At 47.9% G+C, this 20,979-nt stretch overlaps 1 protein-coding gene across 1 annotated transcript in view; it reads left to right on the top strand.

Moving 5' to 3' along the window:
• macf1a (microtubule actin crosslinking factor 1a) overlaps window positions 1-20,979 on the top strand; it is a 136,026-nt gene that overhangs the window by 106,982 nt on the left and 8,065 nt on the right. Inside the window, 25 exon segments of the mRNA XM_053446370.1 lie at window positions 95-382; window positions 1,187-1,336; window positions 1,706-1,939; window positions 2,035-2,214; window positions 2,299-2,472; window positions 2,584-2,751; window positions 3,491-3,682; window positions 3,767-3,940; window positions 4,051-4,174; window positions 4,248-4,447; window positions 4,528-4,845; window positions 4,960-5,126; window positions 6,206-6,362; window positions 6,475-6,586; window positions 6,995-7,057; window positions 7,286-7,524; window positions 7,734-7,863; window positions 8,559-8,758; window positions 8,950-9,177; window positions 9,258-9,534; window positions 9,741-10,333; window positions 10,423-10,611; window positions 10,707-10,913; window positions 12,087-12,404; window positions 12,493-12,675. Coding sequence (XP_053302345.1) covers window positions 95-382; window positions 1,187-1,336; window positions 1,706-1,939; window positions 2,035-2,214; window positions 2,299-2,472; window positions 2,584-2,751; window positions 3,491-3,682; window positions 3,767-3,940; window positions 4,051-4,174; window positions 4,248-4,447; window positions 4,528-4,845; window positions 4,960-5,126; window positions 6,206-6,362; window positions 6,475-6,586; window positions 6,995-7,057; window positions 7,286-7,524; window positions 7,734-7,863; window positions 8,559-8,758; window positions 8,950-9,177; window positions 9,258-9,534; window positions 9,741-10,333; window positions 10,423-10,611; window positions 10,707-10,913; window positions 12,087-12,404; window positions 12,493-12,675 — 5,265 coding nt within the window.

Consider the following 20,979-nt stretch of genomic DNA (forward strand, 5'->3'; position numbering starts at 1 on the left):
CGTGTTCTGTTGGAAAGATGCTTTTACACACTTGGGGTTTCTCTGTATTCTTTGGTGTAATAACTTCATGTCCCTGTTCTGTCTCTTCATGAAGGAGCTGCAGTCCTCTCTGATGTCTCGCTCCGATGAGGTCAACAACGTGGCCTTTGAGATTCAGGTGTTCATCTCAGAGCGAGCTCAGGACCTGGCCCCCGAGCAGAGCAGGGATCTGCTGGGGCAGCTGCAGCGGCTCCAGAGGAGCTTCCACAGAGCGTCGGGCCGAGCCCAGGCCTGGGCCGACGCTCTGTCCGTCCAGAGAGAGAGGGAGGAGGAGTGGCAGCGCCGGAAGAGGGTGAAGGAAGAAGAGGAGGACAGAGAGAGGCAGAGTGCAAGGGAGAGAGAGGTTTGGAAAACGACCATTGAGTGGAACTGGTTTGAAATGCTCGGCTGGTCCTCACCAGTCCAGTGTGGCTCACAGCTTTTTGTGTGACGCTGTTGACTCTGTGCTTTGCTTTGTTAAACAAGATCGACTGTTTTAAGAAACACTCACGTTCTATGAGATCATCCCTAACGTGTGTAAACCAGTTAACCTCCATCACAGTTTAACCTTTAGTTCCATCTCACATCAACTTAAACCTCATCATCATCTCAGACTTTGGTAGAGCACCTCCCTCACTCTCAGCACACAGACTTCTAATGCTAGCGTGTTGCTCCTCTGCATGTGTCTACTACCTGTGGATCATTAACCTGTTTGCCTTGCTGTTCCAGATTGCCACTGAAGGAAATCGCTTGTGTCCCGGCGGTAACGGCTTGAGTTTCAGAGCTTGATCGTGTTTTTTCCTCTTGTCTCAGCTGAAAACAGAGGAAGGAGGAAAAACTGCAAATAAAACTGTTTGTTTGATTTCTCTCTGTTGTGTCTGTTGTTGCTCGACCAACGTGTGAAGACATTTTACAGTATGTGTGTGTCTGTCTGCCCGTGTGTGTGTTGCGTGTGAACTCTGGACACAATCTGCTCAAAGCTTTGCAAAGTGTGCACAACTCAAGAAGTGAATTATGGGAAAATGTACATTTAGTTTGCTCTTATTCTGAAACATACAGAAACTGGTTGTTTGCTGGAAGCTGTGCTCAGTTGTTCATGATGGATTTTTCATCAGCGTCTTGTCTCCTCCTCTTTTCCTGCCTCACGTTTCCTTCTCGTTCCTCTCAGGTGGTCCAGCAGCAGAAAGCCGAGTGCTCCCAGAAACTGGAAGGCCTCAGCATGTGGTTGGCCGGAGCTGCCAGTTCGCTGGCCAGTCAGAATGCAGGAGCTGAGTCAGGTGACGTGAACGTGCTGCAGGAGAAGCAGAAAAAGCTAAAGGTATGATTTATTCATTCATTTCAATTTAAAGGCCACAAACCAAACAGAAACAGAGATGAATCTAAGTGTTTATAGGTGCATGTATATTCAGTTATTCATAATAATTAAATTAATCTAATATTGGCTTTTTAACTTATCTGATTTATTTAAAGGTTAACTTACATTTGCACTCATTTATTCATCTAAAGCCTTTTCATCCCTGATGTGTCAAACCCATGAAAATGTTTAATACTTTAAGACACAAACAATACAACTACTAATAACACAACTTTATTTATATAGTCATCAAAGCCAGCAAGCAGAAAATACAACATAATTTAAACTTAGATAAAGAATTACTTTAGATACATGATGTTTTGGTCTCCACAGGAAGTGCAGAAGGATCTCCAGACGAGAGGCGAGGGCATCGCTGAGGCCATCCGCTCGGTGGAGGACTTCCTGGCGGAACGCGGGGACACTCTGAGTCCAGAGGAGAGGCAGAACCTCCAGGGGGCGCTGACGAGAATGAAAGAGCAGTACAGCGCCCTGAGGGACACGGCCAACACGTCGGTGTCCGAGCTGGACACGGCCATCAGCACCACCGTCCAGCAGAACACACAACGGGTGGGGACAAGAGGCTGGTTCTAGATGTGCATGTGGTTTATTACGTCTTCCTCGAGGGGCTTATCTGGAATATTTGTTCTCCTCCTCTTCTCCAGGCGAAGGCGGAGGAGGATCTCCAGGAGACACGAGGTCAGATCGACTCTCTGCTCAAAGACCTGTCATCACTGAACCAACCGGGAAGGAGAGGAGCCGGATCTGTGATGGATCAGAGTGTGGTCGATGCAGCGTTCTCACAGCCAGAGGGCGCTGTCCTGTCACACACTGAGATGCTGCAGGTCAGGATCTCTTCTCTTTTGAGCATTTTCCTCATCTTACATTAATACCAGTTAATGACCTGTAACCTTTGACCTCTCTACCAGGCGGAGCTTCAGCAGCTTCAGTCCCAGCAGGCACAGCTGCTTCAGATCACCCAGGCCACCCGGTCTCTTCTGGACCAGCCCGACTCGACGGTTCCTCCCGAGGAGAAGCAGCGTCTCCGGGCTGCCCTGGACCAGCTGCAGGCCCAGCACCAGGACAGGCTGCAGAGCTGCCAGGTACTGAGCTCAGTGTGTGTGTGTGTGTGTGTCTGTGTGTCTGTGTGTGTGTGTCACGTCTACAGGATGTCATGTTAGAGTGTTGTAGTAAACTCTAAACGTTTCTTCCAGGACCGTCTGAGGAAGTCTGAATCTCTGAAGGACGAGTTCACGAAGTTCCTCCACGAACATGGAAGTCTTGGTGCCTGGTTGGAGCAGAGCGAGCAAGAGCTCCGGTCCCTGGGGGAAGGAGAAACTGACGCACAGGGACTGAAGGCCAGGCTGGAGGAGCACAGAAAGGTACACAACATACACGACAATATCAATTTACAAAAAGGTTGTGAAGCAACTCAAAAGCAGCAGTTTAGGCCTGAAGATGAAGATTTTATAACTCAGTCAAAGAAAGTAATCTGAGTGGTACAGCCCTGAAAGACGGACTTCTCACTCAACATTATAAACTGAGCAGATAATTCTCCAGACACAGAAAGTGCTTGATTTTATGTAGTCCGGAAAAAACACACAACCACAGCAACTATACAAAAGTCAAGGAAAAAAGCTTTAACTTGCAGTAAATCCTGCTGTTTCTGCCTGTTGCCTGTAGGTGGCGCCGTTCAGTTGTGTTGTATTAATGTTTTCACTGCTGTGAAGTGAAGTCAATGGGCTGAGAAATATCACCCACTGCGTCCGAGCCAAGAAAAACCACATTCTGAGGAACTGTGCTTTTACTTTAATTATCCGAGGAAGATTGAGTTTCCACGCTCGGTTTCCATCCGACCTTGAGCCCAGAAGTTTCTCTGATTTACACTCACATCAATCACATCTGGGAACAAGTCGAGTTTCTCAAGAGGAGGCCCTTGATATCACTTTTGCAGTTTCTTATGTTTTCCTTACCCAGCCTGGGATTTGAACCCGTGACCTGCTTGTCTCTAGTTTCCGATCATTCATGCCCATTAATAAGAGTTTTAACTGTTTCTTGAAATAGTATTTTTCTCTCTGACCTACCTGCCAGCGGTTCACTGACCTCTCACTGGTTTTGCAGCTTGCTGAGGATGTGATCTGCCACAAGGCCGATCTGCGCTTCGTCTCCATCTCGGGTCAGAAGGTTCTAGACTCCGTTCAAGGGGCTCTGGAGCAGGTTGGAGGTTCGGATCCCGCTCTGGACAGCACCAAGCAGCTGGTGACCGACAAGCTGCACGATGCTAACCACAGATACACAACCCTACACACCAAGGTGAGAGACACTGGTAATAAAACACAAATAGTCACATATTTGCCGAGTGAATCACTCATTCAAATTCTCTGTTGGCGTGTGCAGTCGTCAGATCTTGGCGGTCGATTGTCCGGCCTGCTGGAGAGATACCAGCAGCACCAGGATGAGGTCGTCTCCCTCCACTCGTGGCTCAGCACTCAGGAACAGAACCAAAGCATCGCCGGGCCGGGTGGAGACAAGGACCCACAGAACCTGCAGAACACGCTGAGACAAGTACAGGTGAGAGACGAGCCAATGAAACACAACACGAGGGAGAGGAAGTCTGGAAATAAATATAGAAATGAATTCATTTAAATGGAAATGAATTGATTCAAACTGTGTGTCCTCAGCTGCTGCAGGATGAACTGGCCGAGCGCTCGGTGCAGCTGGAGAAGGTGAAGAGAGCCGGTCGAGATCTGGTCAGCACAGATGAGTCTCCCTCCCTGAAAGCTGTGGACATCCTCTGTGCCGCAGGTAAATGAATCTGCCCGACACCTCCACTCCTACTCTTCCCTGAGCTTGTGAGTAACTGTCTTGTCTTCCTCAGATGGTTTGGAGAAGAGGTTCGGCTCCCTCTCATCTTCTGTGTCTGAACGGGCCGAGCAGCTTCAGACGGCCGTGGCCCAGTCCGTCAGCGTCCAGGAGGGTCTGAAGGCTCTGCTCAGCTGGCTGGACAAACTGGTCCTGAAGCCTGGACCAGTGGAGCCCACCGCACAGGCTGTGCAAGACGCCCTCACCCAAAACCAGGTGGGACTATCACCAGAGGGAAGCTGCAGGGTTTATTAGAAATGGAGCTGTTTAATATCCCGACTTCTCCTCATCCTCAGAAACTCCGGCAGGAGCTGCTCTCCAGGCAGGGCAGCGTGGAGGCAACTCGAGACTCCATTTCCAAACTGCTCCAGAGCTCTGACGCCTCCACAGCCTCAGGCCTCCAGGGAGCTCTGGACGAGCTGACTCAGCGCTACACTGCAGCCCAGGCCAGCCAGGCGGAGAGGGAAGCCGAGCTCAAAGGGCTGCTGCCCCGACTGGAGAGTTACGAGCGGCTGGGGACCGACCTCCATGTCTTCACCCAGACCCGCCTGAAGGCCCTGAGCCCGGTGGGCCAGCCCGACCGCAGCGTGGACGACTACAGGCAAACTGTCGAGGTGGGTAGAAGAGTCAGATTAGTCAAATAACCTAATTTCAGTTACATGATACGACTCCTTAAAGTTAGCTCCTCAGTTATAATCAGCTTTTTCATCCACTGCACCTCTTCCCAGGAGGTGAGGTCGGAGCTGGAGCAGGAAGCCGGTCAGCTGAAGTCCTTCTGCAGCCTCGGCTCCGAGCTCAGCCAGTCACACGCTCTGAGCAACTCTCAGGGCTTATTGGATAATGTGAGGGGGGTGTCCGACGACTTCACACATCTGGAAGCAAATGTCAACGAAAGGTGAGAACATCTGGGCAACTTCTGAAAAGTGCAGCTAGAAACGCATTTTTCATATATTTGCCGTGGTTGTGAAAAGATGTGTTTCGGCCTGGGCGAGTTTCCTGTCTCTAACATGTATTCTTCAATAAACACAAATTATTTATCTCTTAAGATTGATAAATAGAAATAGAAGAAGATATTTTTAATTCCTCTCCGTCAGTTGCACAATTCACCATGAAATCCACAAGGTGGCACCAGATGCAAAGCTGTAAAAACCTGTTAGACTGGATTTATAGAATTAAATAAATCCCTCCTCTATCATCTCAGATATCAGTGTCGTAGTTTGATATCATATGTGTCTTACATGATGTGTTTCCAGCTCCTGTACAGTATCTGTTAGCATGGACGTGGGTCATTGTCCGTCCTATAAACGTCTCTCTCTCTCTCTCTCTCTGGAGTCTCGGGGCTCGAGTCCCGGAGGAGGAGGAGAAAGGAGAAAGGAGCAGCATGATAATGACACCGCTCCTTTAGGGAGGTTTTGTCTTCAGGCAGTCGGCACTTCTCTCAGCGACTCCTCGAGACAGATCACGTACACAGAGAGAGAGAGGAGGTCAGGGGCGAGTTAACGCTGCCTCGGGGCGAGTGAGGACCTGGAATTCATCGTGTCAACACTTTGTTTACGCTTTTGTGTGTAAAAATAGTGTGTAATAGTGTAAATATAGCCTCAGATGGACCATGTGATGGTTTCACTTTGAGTTGAAACCATAAAGATATGACTTGTTCTTTTAGTTACTCAATCTCCACTTTCTTCCTTCCCTCCTTCCTTTCCTCTTCCTCTCTCCTGCCCTCTGTCGCTGTTCTTAATCCTTTCCTCTTCCTCCCTCCTGCTCTCTGTCGCTGTTCTTCCTCCCGTCCTCTTCCTCCCTCCTCCCTCCTGCCCTCTGTCGCTGATCTTCATCCGTCCTCTTCCTCTTCCTCCCTCCTGCCCTCTGTCCCTGATCTTCATCTTTTCCTCTTCCTCCTCCCTCCTGCCCTCTGTCGCTGTTCTTCATCCTGTCCTCCTCCTCCTCCTCCCTCCTGCCCTCTGTTCTTCTCCTCAGGTTCGCTGCCATCCAGGCCTGTGAGCAGCAGCTGCTCAGCTTCCGTGGGCTCTCCGGCTCTCTGGTCAGGTGGCTCCAGACGGCACAGGAGCAGCTTCCCCCCAAAGAGGCCAACCTCAGCACCGAGGGCCTGCAGAAACGAGTGCAGCAGCTCCAGGTCGGGAGAACAGCACTGAACTCTGCATCCACATGTTTAATCTGACAATAGAAAGTATCTCTTGTGTTTTAGTTTGACTCCAGTGATAGAAAGTGAATTGTTTTTCCTTCAGGACTTGTTGAACGACTGGGAGTCGCAGGGATCCAGGGTCCAGGAGCTGAGTAAGACGGGCTCCGAGCTGGAGGCTCTTATCATCGACATCACCGCTCCTCGGACCAAAAGTGGTGAGAGCGGCCAATCAAAACAGTCCTCCCGCTCCCCTTCAGCTTCAAATTACTTTTATTTGGAGAGATTTAGATTTACAGATGATGCACGTGGGAGGGAAAGTCCACAAGAGCTTCAGAGAATCAAAAACCACAGGAGCAGAGAAGAAGAACGTACAGAGCCAATCAGAACGCTATAGATTTTTATTTATTATAGATTCTGTCTCGGTCAATATGGTTAATATACACAAATATATGTATTTATGTTGCTTTTCACATGGCTTCTGTCCAGCTCTTTGTATCGAGCACAGTTTTTGTTGCAGTTTTCTACCTGTTGGTGCATCACTGGTGCTGTTTGTGTGTTTGTGGCCCGGCCGTAGTGCAGCTGTCTCAGTCTGGTGTGCGTGTGTGTGTGTGTGTTTCTCCCAGGTGCCCCACACATCAATGGCTCAGCAGGTCCCAGCAGTGTCAATGGCATTCACACCTGCAAAGGTGAGTTCGTCCTCACTGAGAGATTCTAGTGTTCTCTGTGTTTTCTACTGTCGTGTCTCTGTCAGCTTTATATCTGTGCAAAACATCTGTCAGTGGCAAATGTGTTCACTTAATAAAACTTTAATAAAAAGGTTAATAACAACTGCAGCTCTTTCTCTGCGTCTCTGCCCTTCTGCTCATCTCAACCCACACATTCTTGTCCCCCTCTTCTGTCCCCTGTGCTCTCAGACCTGACGGAGCTGCAGGTGGCCGTGTCCGAGGTGAACGGTCGATACGAGTCGCTGGGCGGGGAGTTGAAGGATCGTGTCAGTCGCCAGCAGGCCTCACTGGAGCTGAGGCAGAAGGCCAGGCAGGGCGCAGACCAGCTGAAGACCTGGCTGACGGACAAAGAGCAGAGTCTGAGACAGGGACAGACCGCCTCCCCCTCCAAGCCGGAGGCGGTGCGCGCCCAGGCCCAGGAGAACAAGGTAGAGAGCCGGGTTCACCTCCTCTGTAAGGGTTCGGGGTCGGTTCAGGCTTTTCAAAGGGGAACCAATAAAACAACCTGGTGTATAAAATCCTTTTTTTAAACCCCAAAACAGCAGATAAAACCCACACTGACACAAACATGTTATATCAGATAAACTCTTGTGTTTCATCTTATGAACTGCTCATCCTCCCTCCTCCTCCTCTCCAGGCCCTGCTCTCGGAGCTGGCGGATCACTCTGGGACGGTGGAGGAGTTGAAGAGCACACTGAGGAAGCTCATTGCTGACAACCCTGACTCTCCAGAAGCTGACAGCTGGAGACAACAGCTGCAGGAGATAGGTACGAGCTCTGATAAACCAACTCAGGGGCCTGAAGGCAGAAGCTAATTTAGAATGAGTAGAATGACCTGGTTTATGACCACGAGAAGAAGCTACTTGTGATACTCAGCTGTCGGGGTCATCATAGAAATACTTTCCGGTACTTTACAGCACAAACATTTTGAAAAAGGCCCCGGTGCATAGATTCAGAATCTGAAGAGAAGAGATTCCAGTTTTATCCAGGGACTGAGTGGGAAGTGTCATTTGTTCTTTTGCACACTTGATATTTTTACCAGAGCCTCGTATGAGGTAACAGTGATACAAATATTTAAAGTGAAATCCAACAAGGGGCCTTTTATATTTCGTATTTTATAAAGTCTTTTCATAGCTGTGTGAACTGCTACACACACACACACACTCACACACACACACACACACACACACACAAAGACGCACACTGGTTGCCCACAACATGAGTCAGCGAAGGAGAAGAAGGAGGAAAGACAAAAATAATGTTAAATCAAGGAAACAGATTTCTTCTCCATCACTGATGCTGATGTCTGATTAACCTCATATTCACTGTGATTTAACAGAACTTTTTATTGAACAACTTTCCTTTCATCACTTTTTAATGGAACATAAAGACACACAATTATCAACACTTTTTATTATCCTTGATTTCCCTCTCACTCTTTCCTCTATTCTTCATTTCTCCAGACTCCCGCTGGCAGACGACCAATCAGAACGCAGCCCAGCGGCAGACGGAGCTGGAGACGTGTGCCGATAGGCTGGGCAGCTTCGCCTCAGCAGCCAATCAGCTGGGCCCGTGGCTGCGGGAGAAGGAGCTGATGATGAGCGTGTTGGGACCTTTGAGCATCGACCCCAACATGCTCACCACACAGAAACAACAAGTGCAGGTGTGTGGCAGAGACACAAGAGATGAACAACAGTTATCAAAGTTCACAAAGACACAATCAATGTTTGTTGATTTGATTGAGGTGCCACCTCTTCGTTGTAAAATGTTATTTTAACTATAAATGTAGATATTGATGTCTTATAGAATTTCTCCACGAGTTTCTTTCTTATGGTTTAATCCTCTTTCCTTCAGTTCATGATGCGTGAGTTTGACACCCGGCGGCCACAGTTTGACCAGTTGACCCAGTCCGCCGAGGGGATCCTCTCCCAGACCGGTGACTCCGCCCAGGACGCCAAGGACCTGGCGGAGGTGCGGGCGGAGCTGGGCTCCATCTCGCAGCAGTGGGAAGACCTAACAGGCCGACTGACTCAGAGGTCCAGCCACATCGACCAGGCCCAGGGAACCAGTGAACGCTACCAGGTGAGACTGGTCCAAGTAAGAGTGGTTTGAAGCTTCACCATCACAGGATGACCCTCTAACCTCGCTCCTCTCCTGCTCAGGCTTTGCTCAGGCAGCTCTCCTCCAGTGTCTCTGCTCTGGGCGAGAGGCTGGACTCCCAGGCCTCGCTCAGTGCCCAGCCTGAGGCGCTGAAACGCCGCCTGCAGGAGACCGGAGAGATCCGCTCGGAGCTGGAGAGACGGAGGACCGAGCTCGCCGAGGCTGAGACGCTCTGTCACGAGCTGAGCGCCATCGTGGCTGAGCCGTACCTGAAGGAGGAGCTGAGCAAACGGCTGCAGAGCGTCAGCGCTCCACTGAGGAGCCTGGAGGAGCGAGCAGGTTGGTGGAGTTTATTTGATTTATCTGTGTTGGTCTTAATCGGTCCCTCTTTAGCTCTTATAGGATTATTGTTTCGATAACAAGGAAACTCTCCTAACAAATCCACTAAAATAAACACAAGCCTCAAGTCCTCCTTGTGATTTCTTTGTTTAGAGTTCCCTCTCAGTGTTTGTGTTTGTAATCCCCGGGGCTCTGCTCTCCTCCAGCGGACGGCCTCTCTCAGCTCCAGGCCGCCCTGTCCTCCACCCAGCAGTTCCAGCAGATGTTCGAGGAGTTGCGCTCGTGGCTCGACAAACAGGCCGATCCCAGAGATTCCACCGGGGACTCCCTGCCCTGCCAGCCACCGGCCATCCGCTCCCTGCTGGCCCAGACAGAGGAGCTGCAGCGCGGCATCGCCAGCCAGCGCGGCTCCTACGAGCTGCTTCAGGCCGAGGGAGCCTCGCTGCTCGCCTCTCTCCCGGCAGGCGGAGACGAGCGCTCCACCCTTCAGTCTCGCCTGGCGTCCCTGCGACAGGACTGGGAGGGGTTGAACCAGCGACTCTCTGAGCGTGAGAGCAGGCTGAAGAACACACTGAGCAAAGCGGAGACCTACCAGCAGCACAAGGCGGAGCTGATCCCCTGGTTATCAGACTGCGAGGAGAAGGACGGAGACATCACGCTGGACTCGTCTGTCCTGGACGAAGCTCTGCAGAGGACACGAGGTCTGACCCTTGACCTGGAGAGACGGCAGCCGCTGCTCGAGTCCTTCAACACCGCAGCCGACCAGCTGCTGGAGCAGTGCTGCATCGGGGAGGAGGAGGTACACACCTGGTGCATTGTCACTGATGTGCAAGTCACAGATTAAGAAAATAAAGAAAACTAAATTGATTTCAAACTGATTTGTTGCAGGTGCGAGATGAGAAGGCCCAGTTGAACCGCCGGGTGGATGGACTGGGAGAGAGGCTCCACAGCCGCACCTCCCAGCTGGAGGAACTGGCCGGCCGGCTGAAGGAGTTTGAAGAGGGCAGACAGGCTGTGGAGAGGAGGCTGGAGGCCGCCAAGCACCAGATCAAAGTGCAGGAGGCTCTGGGTCCTCAGGTACTGGGAACCAGTTGGTCATATTGTCATTAACACTGTGTGTCTCACAATGGTTTAAGTACAGAAGGACTCACATCCACTTCTCTTCCATGCAGGCGTGCAGCGCTAAGAGCCTGGAGCGGTTGAGGAGCCAGCAGGAGAACCTGAGGTCCCTGCAGCCCCAGGTGGTCTACCTCCGAGACCTGGCCCAGGGGCTGGTGCAGGACGCTCCGCAGACACCAGGGGGCGGCACCGAGGGGGCCCAGAGGCTTCAGGAGCAGGCCAAGGACACAGAGAAAGAGTACGATGACGTGACTGGCAAGGTGAGCAGCAGTCCTGGTCAGGAACAACAGGTTTTATAAATGTGACGACCGGCAGGTTTGGTTTGAGATGTTTGAGGAATTAGAGACAGAAGACAAATTCCCTCTTCTGTTCATATCAATGTGAATTAATTCAGGGTTTTAAGGACGTGTTTTTCTTTATAGCTTCATTTAAGCTCTCTGCAAAAAAACTCTACTTCATTCCTCCTCCAGGGTTTGACCAGAGGTGTCTCATTAAAGCTCATTTAATCCAAACTCTACTCGACCCACTCATAAAGAGAAACCGAGCTTCTGAACATGAAGAGAAGATCTGACTTAATGTAACCTCCACAATTTATGCAGTCTGGAGTGAAGAGATGTTCTACAGGGGGAACTATTTATACCAAAGGGGGTCACTGTGTGAGAGGGTGTCACATCTAGTGTGTGTGTGTGTGTCTGTGTGTGAGCTGATGTGTGTGTGTGTGTAGTTGCTTAGCAGACAAGTGTCAGTGAGTTGAGAGAGAGCAGAACAACTATAGCTCCCAGAAGCGTTTGAGCCTATTACAGTTGCACTCGTCATATATGGTCATTGTGGAAATTCAACACTTCATCATTGTTTGAAATGTAAACCCAAGCCGACCAGAATTCAGCCTCCACACTATTGCATCTATTCTCTGCAATACGGCTTCTAAATATTCCATTTAAGGTAAAAAAAAACATCACATGAGCTCAGAATGTTTGTTAAAACGTCCCTGTTACCCACTGAGCTGTTTTATTTCTCTGTTTGAATCGTGCTGTGCTGCAGGAGAACCTCCTCCTCTTAGATAACGCTCCTCTTGTCTTCTTCTAGCACCTACACTGACTGAGTCTATTTTTACTGGCTGTTGGAGTTGCATCATTTTCTGCTTTCGTTTCACATGATTCTGTTCCAGGGTTTTTGTTTCTTATCCAGAGAAAGTTACCACACAAGTTTCTCTTTATCTGGTTAATCTGTGGCGTGAGGAGGCTTATTAACCAATTATCATCACTGTCCTTTATATATATATATCACATTTATGGAAATATTGCAGGAAGAATTACAGAATAGACAGATGGTTCATCCCTGGAAGGCAAAAGATAAATAATTCAAATATTCACTTAGTTCCCGTTTGAATCTCCTCTCACCTTTTGTTCTTTCTCTTTTTCCTCCGTCATCAGATCGAACACTGCTGCTCGTCCCTGGAGTCCCGCCTCCAGGGCGTGGGCGAGGTCCAGTCCCACGTGCGGGACGTGTTCTCGCGTCTCGCCGACCTGGACGATGAGCTGGACTCGCTCAGTCCTGCAGGACGCGACGCCGACTCGCTGGCCTCGCAGGCCGACACTCTCAAGGGCTTCCTGTCCCGGCTGAGCGACCTGAGGACGGAGCTGGAGGGTCACGGGTCGGAGTGCACCACCATGCTGCGGCGGGAGGGCTCCTCCCCCGACCTCCTGGCGCTCAGGAGGGAGACGGAGGCTCTGAGCCGCCAAGCCGGCAAGGTGAGGCCGAAGGGAGATGATTTCCTTTATTGTTAATCTGATCTAATCTCAATCTGCATGGATTGACTCTTCATTCTGCTTCTGTCAGCTGAGTGAGCGCAGCCAGGCCCGGTTGGACCAGATCGAGGACGCTGCGGAGAAGGTTCAGGACTTCTACCGGCTGGTGGCGGAGCTGCAAGGGCTTCTGGGTAGAGCTGAGGAGGGGCTGAGCGCTCAGGGCCTGGTCGGCTCCGAGGTGGAGATGATCAAACAGCAGCTGCACGAGTTCAAGGTAGGACCGAGTTTCGCTGGTGGTTGTTCCCGTGGATGTGACGTGTGCAGAGTTGTGTTGGTGAATGTATGTTTGTGTAGCATTCAGCTCTTTGTGTTGACAATGGTCACAGATTCAGATTGAAATCTGATTTGCAGCAGTTGTATTTCATTCTTCATCTTCTCTTTGTGCATTATGACTTTTGGTCTGGTTCCAGGATTCTTTGTCTTGTACGAGTATTAGTCAAGTACGTGTTGTTGGCGTGTTGTTGGCGTGTTGTTGGCGTGTTGTTGGCCGTTATCATGTCCACTCAGTTGTGTAAAAACAGCAGAAAGTCGAACTGAAATCAGGGTCAAAAGTTTGAACGTGTTTGTCTGCACTCTCTCTCCCTTTCCCCTCTCACCATAAAATGAGTTTACACAGATAAGCAGGAATTCTTCAAGTTTACATGTGTGTGTTTGTGTACGTGTGTGTATGTGTACACATGTGTGTGTGTGTGTGCTTGTGTGTGTGTGTGAGAGATGAATAGTGACATTCAATATTTATAGAGGCTCTGAGGAGATCTGTGTCCATCGTTTCCTTTCGCTCATTCCTCTGGAGACCATGAGGTCAGACAGTTTGTGTGTGTGTGTGTGTGTGTGTGTGTGTGTGTGTGTGTGTGTGTGTGTGTGTGTGTGTGTGTGTGTGTGTGTGTGTGTGTGTGTGTGTGTGTGTGTGTGTGTGTGTGTGTGTGTGTGTGTGTGTGTGTGTGTGTGTGTGTGTGTGTGTGTGTGTGTCAGAGATGGTGATTAGTGGAGTCACACATTTCTTTGAAATCTCTGACACGCTGCTGAATCACATTTTTTTATTTTTTTTGCTTTTTCGTTCCTAAAGGATAATTATGATTCTTCTTCTGCGTTTTTCTTCACAAATTTTACTTCTAGACCAAAATATTTTGTCAAAATTGAGTAGAAACATATGATGAACTAATAATTATTTAAATATTGATTAATGCATCTTTGACCTGAACTCGATCTCACTTCCTCATAACGTTACACAACCCAAACATTCTAATTGTTCACAGATATAAATCAGTAAATCTGTTTCCTGGATGAATTCTGAACAAAGGGAGGAGGAGAACAATAAATCCTGTAAAGTTTCTGTAACTTCTTGGTCTTGAAATCATAATGTTTGGTTATTGGCTGCATGTTGAGTCCTTGTCTGCAGCTTGTTCCTGTGTTTGAAGAGAAATGGATCTTTACTCTCCTGAGTGGTGTCGGAGCAGCGCTGACCTCAGGAATGTTCTCTGCTGCCTCGTCCTTTGTGTTTCACTGAGTTGATCCACCAGCACAGACCTTTCTTTCAGTCTGACCACTATCATTAAAGAGCACATTTTTCCTACCATGATGTCACATCCTGTCCACTCTCTGAACCATGTGAGCGCCCAGTAGAGGTATGCAGGAATTCCCCCCCCCCCCGGCACACTTAGCACCTCTGTTGATGCTCAGAGGACGTTCTGCTGTTTGTAGGATCAATGATTCACGTGAGAGCTAATCACGCCCCCCCACCCCCCCCCCCCGAGAGCGATCAGATGTGTGGGTGGATCAAGGAACCTTCTCTTCTTTTTTTTTTACTTCTGATTCTCTCTGGGCTCTTTCCTGCTCTTTCATTCTCTCTCTCTCTCTATTCTTCTCTTCATCTCCATTTCATTATTTGGATTTTTACTGAAGCCCCCCCCCCCCCCCCCCCCCCCCGCTGCCCTCACATCACTCTCCTGTGCTACTAACCTCTTTACCTGCTCCTTTCTTCCTCAACCCCCCCCTCCGTCCCCTGAGCCTTTCTCTCTCTCTCTTTCTCTCTCTCTCTCTTTGTCTTTCCATCCTCCCCCCCTCACAGGTCTCTTAATGAGAGCGAGTGTAGTTCTTGTGTGGCAGAGAACAGAGGGAGGAGATAAAGAGGAGGATGAGAGGAGGATGAGAGGAGAGAGGGATTCAGAGGGAGCCTGTGAAGCGCTAACAGACGACACATGAAACAGATCCGGCTCAGACAAAGAGTGTGAGGCTGTGACATGTGACATGTGTGTTTCTCCCGGTGCACAGTCACATGCATCACGTCTACAGGTGAACTCACATGACAAATGACTGGAGAAATACTCACGTCAGCAGTTTCACATGATTCTAAAGGGCAGTTCATTATTTTCTCCTCGTACAGTCGTTTCCAACGTGGAGACATTTCAATATCCAACCAGAGGAACTGAATACTGAACACTTCTTATACAGAAAATAGACAAAAAGAAGTATTCATTAAAAAGAGATTGGTCTGCTGTACAATATTAATCGAATATTTTTTATTTTTTATTTAAATCATATATATTGGGCCCTTTTATCAGGAAGTAAAACATTTATGATAAAGATACACTGCCTGATATAAAATGTTTTTATCAAACCCTCATGAGAAAGTATAATACTCTTGATATGTTAAAGAATAATCATAAACTTTGTTATAAGTAATTATACATAAAATCTAGAAAGAAATATATTAAATAAATAGAATTTGAAAAGAGACAGTTTTTATTTAAAATATTAATGTACTAATACAGACTTACTTATAAGACAAATTATAAAACCAAAACAATCTATAAAATGACATGTATCAAGGTAACCTCCCATTGGATGAATAAGTTATTTAGTTTATATATTTTATATGATTTCTAGTTTGCGTTGGGGGGGTATTATATTTTCTGTCTCTGCCGATGCCGTCTTTTATAAATCAATAAGATCAAAGGAGCAGGAATCGATCAGAAGAAGTCGTTCCTCCAGTGAAGCTGTGAACTCTGAGCCAGCGGGGGCAGAATGTGTAATAGCTCCTGTCTGCCGGGTATATAGAGCAGAGAGAAGTGGTCTGTCGCTCTATCTGGGGGCAGAGGGGTATTTATAGGAGGGCAGCGAGGGGGGGGGGGCAGCAGGAGAGGGTAATGTGGAAATAGATAAAAGGGCAAAATACAGGAGTTAATGTGCATTTTGATCACGAGGCTGCACGAGGTCAGATAAGGAAGTGATTATGTTAAATAAAGATCTTGTTCTAATAACGTGAAGAGGTGGATTTCTTTCATCCTCTCTTTGAAGCCTCCTCCTCCTCTTCTCTCCTCCTGCTTTGTCTCCTCCTCTTCTCTCCCTCTCTCCCTCCTCTCCCTCGCTTTCACTGTAACTGATCCAACTCGGCTCATTTCAAACCTGAACATGTCTGTCTGGCTCCAAAGAGACCCGGCCTCCCCCACGCCCCTCCCCCACCAGACCCCATTTCCAATCCAGAGGGATGATGTCATACCAATGCTTAGAAAGACGAGGTGTGTGTGTCTGTGTGTGTGTGTGCGCGTGCGTGTGTGTGGGGGGGTTTGTGAATATGGGTGGAAGAGGGGTCCTGGGAGTGGGAGGTGACGTAGTGAGCTTATTGTTTAAACTTCCCAACAGTGATCTCACACTGGAATCACTGGGTCAGGAGAGAAAACCCAGTTCCTCCTCATCTCTTTCTATCTAAATCTTATGAAACCTCAAAGACAAAAAAAACACTTTATTGTGTTAAAACAAATGACAAAAATCATATGAAGGAAGATCAGAAGAGAAACTTGTGTTTTTTTACCTTCTTCATGCAACTTTTAAATATAAACTGCACCAGAAAATCTTTAAATTTCAATTAAGTGTTATTTGAATACATGTTCTCAAAGCCCTTCACACAGTGTGAAATCTCAGTTTGAGGTCATAAGTGAATATGTGGACGAGGGACTGCTCTCAGATCAGTTTGTGTAATCTTCTGTCCAAACCAGTCCAAAGAAAACTTACCGAGCCGAACAGACATTTCGTTTCTTGTGTCGGAAAGCATCACTATTACAGACACAGCCTTTTTTCCATCTGCCTGTCTGTCTGTCTTTCTATCTGTCTGTCTGTGTGTCTGTCTGTGTCTGTGTCTGTGTCTGTCTGTCTGTTTTCCCCAGTCAGAGTTTTGCTATTTGTCCACTTCATGTTTATACATGGGCATCCTGTCTGCAGGTATGTGCTACTGTGGAATCTGTGTTTGTATTTAGGTTTGCTCTGTGGGCTGATGAGAGGTGTGTGTGTCTGTGTGTGTGTGTGTGTGTGTGCGTGTGCGTGCACTCTGTATCAGAGGATGCTTCTAATTCCTGTCTTTTTCGGGGTGCAACCGGAATCTCAGCTGTCTCCTCACCCCACCCTCACACACACACACACATACACACACACACACATTCGGGTGTGGCATCAACATCCCTCTGCATGTTCCTGACTCCCTCCGTCCCTAAGCAGCTGACATGGTCGCTGGGTGGGATGAGAAAAAACACACACAAACACACACAAACACACACACACACACACACACATGGGGGGTGCATTACGAGACTCTAAACCTGTAGCTGCAGATGGACATTCCAGGGAAGGGCTGGTTAGTCTGGGTGACAGCAGAACAGGAGGCGTGTGTGTGTGTGTCTTTGTGTTTGTGTACATATTTCTGTCCTAAATCACGACTGCCAGCCTCCCCCTGTCTTCACACTTTCTCCCGCACCTCCTTCCCCCCCTCTCTTATTCTATCTCTCCACGGACTCTCCTCATCCTCCTCCTCCTCCTCCTCTTCCTCCATCCTCCTGTAGCCTCATCCCCTCAGAGTATCTGTGACTCACTGTAACTTCCCCACACCGACTGTGTCAGCAACTATTTAATGATGGGTGTAGAAGTGGAGCCAAACTGGGGCGGGGTCTTTGGGCCCCCTGCTGTGAAGCTGCAATATGTCCTGACACATATGAATTGTGGATTTTAATAAGTTAGTCAGTCAGATGTAGAGATTTTTGACCCTGCAGCTTTTCCAGAAACATCTGTGTGTTCCTTGTAAATTACACTTTTCCCATGTGTTAAATAAAACCATTGCAATTTATTGCGCGTGTTCTCAAGAGCCCATATTTTACTGTGAGGAGTCGGAGAGGTGCTCAGCAACGTCCCAGTTCAGGATCTGGAAATCATAAATCACCAGGGTCTAACATCTCCTGCTGAAACTCAACGTTCAGACTTTATAAGGTGAAATGAGTCGGTTACAAAAAAAAATATATTTGAAGTTCACCAGAATTTCAACTTTGTTTCTGCTCTAATCTAACACACTCTCCATTTATCACAGTGAACATCGGCCTGAAGTTGATAACTAACAGCCTGTGGGTCAAATCCAATACAACACACTGTGCAATATGACCTGTATTAAAATGATATGTTCGATAGAAGCTGTAGATGACGCAGGTTTCTCTGTATTGACTCTGGAGTTAATTTTACAGAAACATAAGCTCCTGGTAGTTTCTCTCTATCTAAAGGGAAATCTGAAAACTTCAAACATCAATTTCGACCCTGAAAAAGTTTGATAACATCCGGGAAAGTAAAAAAAGCGCTTTTATCCACGATGTTGGTCCAGCTTATAATAATAATGAAAAATTTGCCCCATCCCCCCCCCCCCCCCCCCGCTGTAGGTTATATGTGAATAATCAAAACCACACGTTCAAACAAACTGACGGCTGCAAAACGTGTGAAATTCAAAGCGTGAAAGAAGCTGACGAAGAATAAACACGGAGAAGTCCGAGTCTCGATCTCTAATGAGTCCCAGCAGGACGGATTCTAACGGCTCCAGTTCAGTGTGTCAGATCCCAGTGCACCAGTTCAGTGTGTCAGATCCCAGTAAGCCTGCCGTGACTCCCCAGCTAATCCAAGTCATACGTCACCTGGATGCTGGTGCTGTTTACTGGCCCTCTGGATTTCACTGGACTTCTCTCTGTGTGTGTGTGTGTCTGTGTGTGTCTCTGTGTGTGTGTGTGTGTGTGTGTGTTTGTGTGTGTGACTCTTATTTATGTCCTTCGCTATCTGAGGAGCTGATTGGATCATGTTAACATCATTTCTGTAACCCTATAATCTGATTCGTCAGGTTGAACTTCCCTCTAACCTACACACACACACACACACACACACACACTCACCTATATTAATGTAAAAACACACACAGTTATAGCATCGTTAACCCCTGGATGCATCTGTGAGAAAGTGAATTACTGTTGTATGATCTATATGTGTCTGCGATGGTGTGTTAGTGTATGGGCGTGTGTGTCTGTGTGTGTGTGTGTGTGTGTGTGTGTGTGTGTGTGTGTGTGTCTGTGTGTGTGTGTCTTTCCACTCTCAGGTCCTGTGTTGCTTCAGCTGCTGTGAATTAGAAAGGCATGCCGTGGCTCGGCCTTCTCTCTCTCTGGCTTTATCTCTCTCTCTCTCTCTCTCTCTCTCTCTGTGTGGAATCCACAACACTGCTGCTCTGGAGGAATCTGTGATACAAGAAATTATTATCGTTGCTCTCTTGTATAATAAATAGAAACACAGGGAAACTGATGTAATATTTAAAATTAGGAGTAAAATACATACTTTTAAACACCTGTAGTAAAGTTTTTTAATGAATTCTCTTTACTTCCACTAAAGAGGTTATGTTGTCCTTTTATTTGTCTGAAAATTATCAAGATTACATAAAAACTACTGGACAGATTAACCCAGAACTTGGTGGGGGGGGTACAGTGTGTGTCGGGGAGGAACTCACAACATGTTGGTGTGAATCTGTGTCATAGTTTATCTACATCTGCTCCCACTGAGAACAGAGGAACAGAACCAGAGGCTGATGGTGCTGCAGTGTGGTGGTGGTGTCAGGTGGCTGTGAGGGGGAGGTTCAGGTGTGTGTGGGAGTCGGAGGAGGCTCCAAGGAAAGGAGAGGAGGAGGTAGAGAGAGAGAGAGAGTGATAGAAAGAGAGAGAGAGAGATGACCTCCAGCGCTGACCTCCCAGCAGGCAGCCTCACAGGTGTTGTTTTGTGTGTGGGAGCGAGAGTAAGATGAGGTCACAGAGAGAGAGAGATAGAGAGAGAGGAGGAGAGAAAGAGAGAGAGAGAGGGAGGATACGTCTATTTTGACCACACTTAACTCCCCCAAATGTTCTCACCCACCACAGAGAACTGACCTCTGAGTGTTTATAATGTGGAAAGTTCTTCCTGCAGTAATCGCACGTGGACATTAAACTGTAGCATGGATCGCTGGCTGCCACCCGAATGAAAACACACACATACAAACACAGACACACACACACACACACACACACACACACACACCGCTGCACACACGCTGGAAGCCAGACTGGAGAAAGATTTTATTTGCCTGAAAGAATGTGCGATAGTGTTTGTGTGTGTGTCAGCAAGCACACACACACACACACACAGACTAATTTACCGTTAAATTGAACAACACACAAGTTGCTGCAGAAACTCACACACACACACAATTTCAGACACACACACACAGCCAATCTGCCACAAAATCTGCAAACTCTGAAACTACCATTATGACAGGCAGAGGTGTGTAAAGGTGATTGACAGGCGTGTTTATTGAAGTTGTTGAGTGTGGAGGTGTGGCTTATTTGCCTATAGGTGTGTGTTTGTGTGCGTGCATGAGTGTCTTTGTGTGACATTCTGTATTTGTGTGCTGGGTCCAGGTCTCTTTGTGCACACGTTGCTCTGCCTGAGCAGGGGTTGAGAACAATAAAAGCTTTCTCTCTTTCTCCCCCCACCTCTCTCTCTCTCTCTCTCTCTCACACACACACACACACACACACACACACACACACACACACACACACACACACACACACACACACACACACACACAGGCAGGCAGTTAGGTGAAATATTCTGCTAGTTAATATAAAACTACCCCTGAGAGTATAACGATGGAGGGTGGGTTGGAGATTTACTTTGGGTTATGGAGGGAGAGAGAGATGAACAGAGCGAGAGAGAGATGGAGAGAGAGAAATGAACAGAGCAGAGGGAGAGAGAGATGAACAGAGCGATAGGGAGAAGAGTGTTTTCCTGACGACAGGTGTTTCCCCCCCCACGAGTAAATGAATGACCCAGAAAAGTCAATGATACACTTTGTGCGCTCCACCTGTGTTTGTGTTTATATCACTTAGTGCAGCTAAGTGGTTCCAAGACTCCAGACAGACAACCACAGTGTGAGTCTGTCACTTTGACACAACAGCATTGAGTGTGTGTCTGTGTGTGTGTGTGTCCATTTATTAGACACCATCATCCAAAGCTATGCGGTCAAAGTTTGGCACCACAGAGTGAACCCAGGGGAAAATATAAACTCCTAATCCTGTCGTCCCTTCCTCCTCCTCCTCCTCCTCTTCCTCCTCCTCCTCCCTCCTCCTCCTCCTCCTCCTCTTTCTGTAACTCTTAAACCAGCTGTGACGACTGCAGAAGGAATGAAAATCACAACAGA

The sequence above is a fragment of the Pleuronectes platessa genome, chromosome 18 (assembly GCF_947347685.1).
Source record: "Pleuronectes platessa chromosome 18, fPlePla1.1, whole genome shotgun sequence".
NCBI lineage: Eukaryota > Metazoa > Chordata > Actinopteri > Pleuronectiformes > Pleuronectidae > Pleuronectes > Pleuronectes platessa.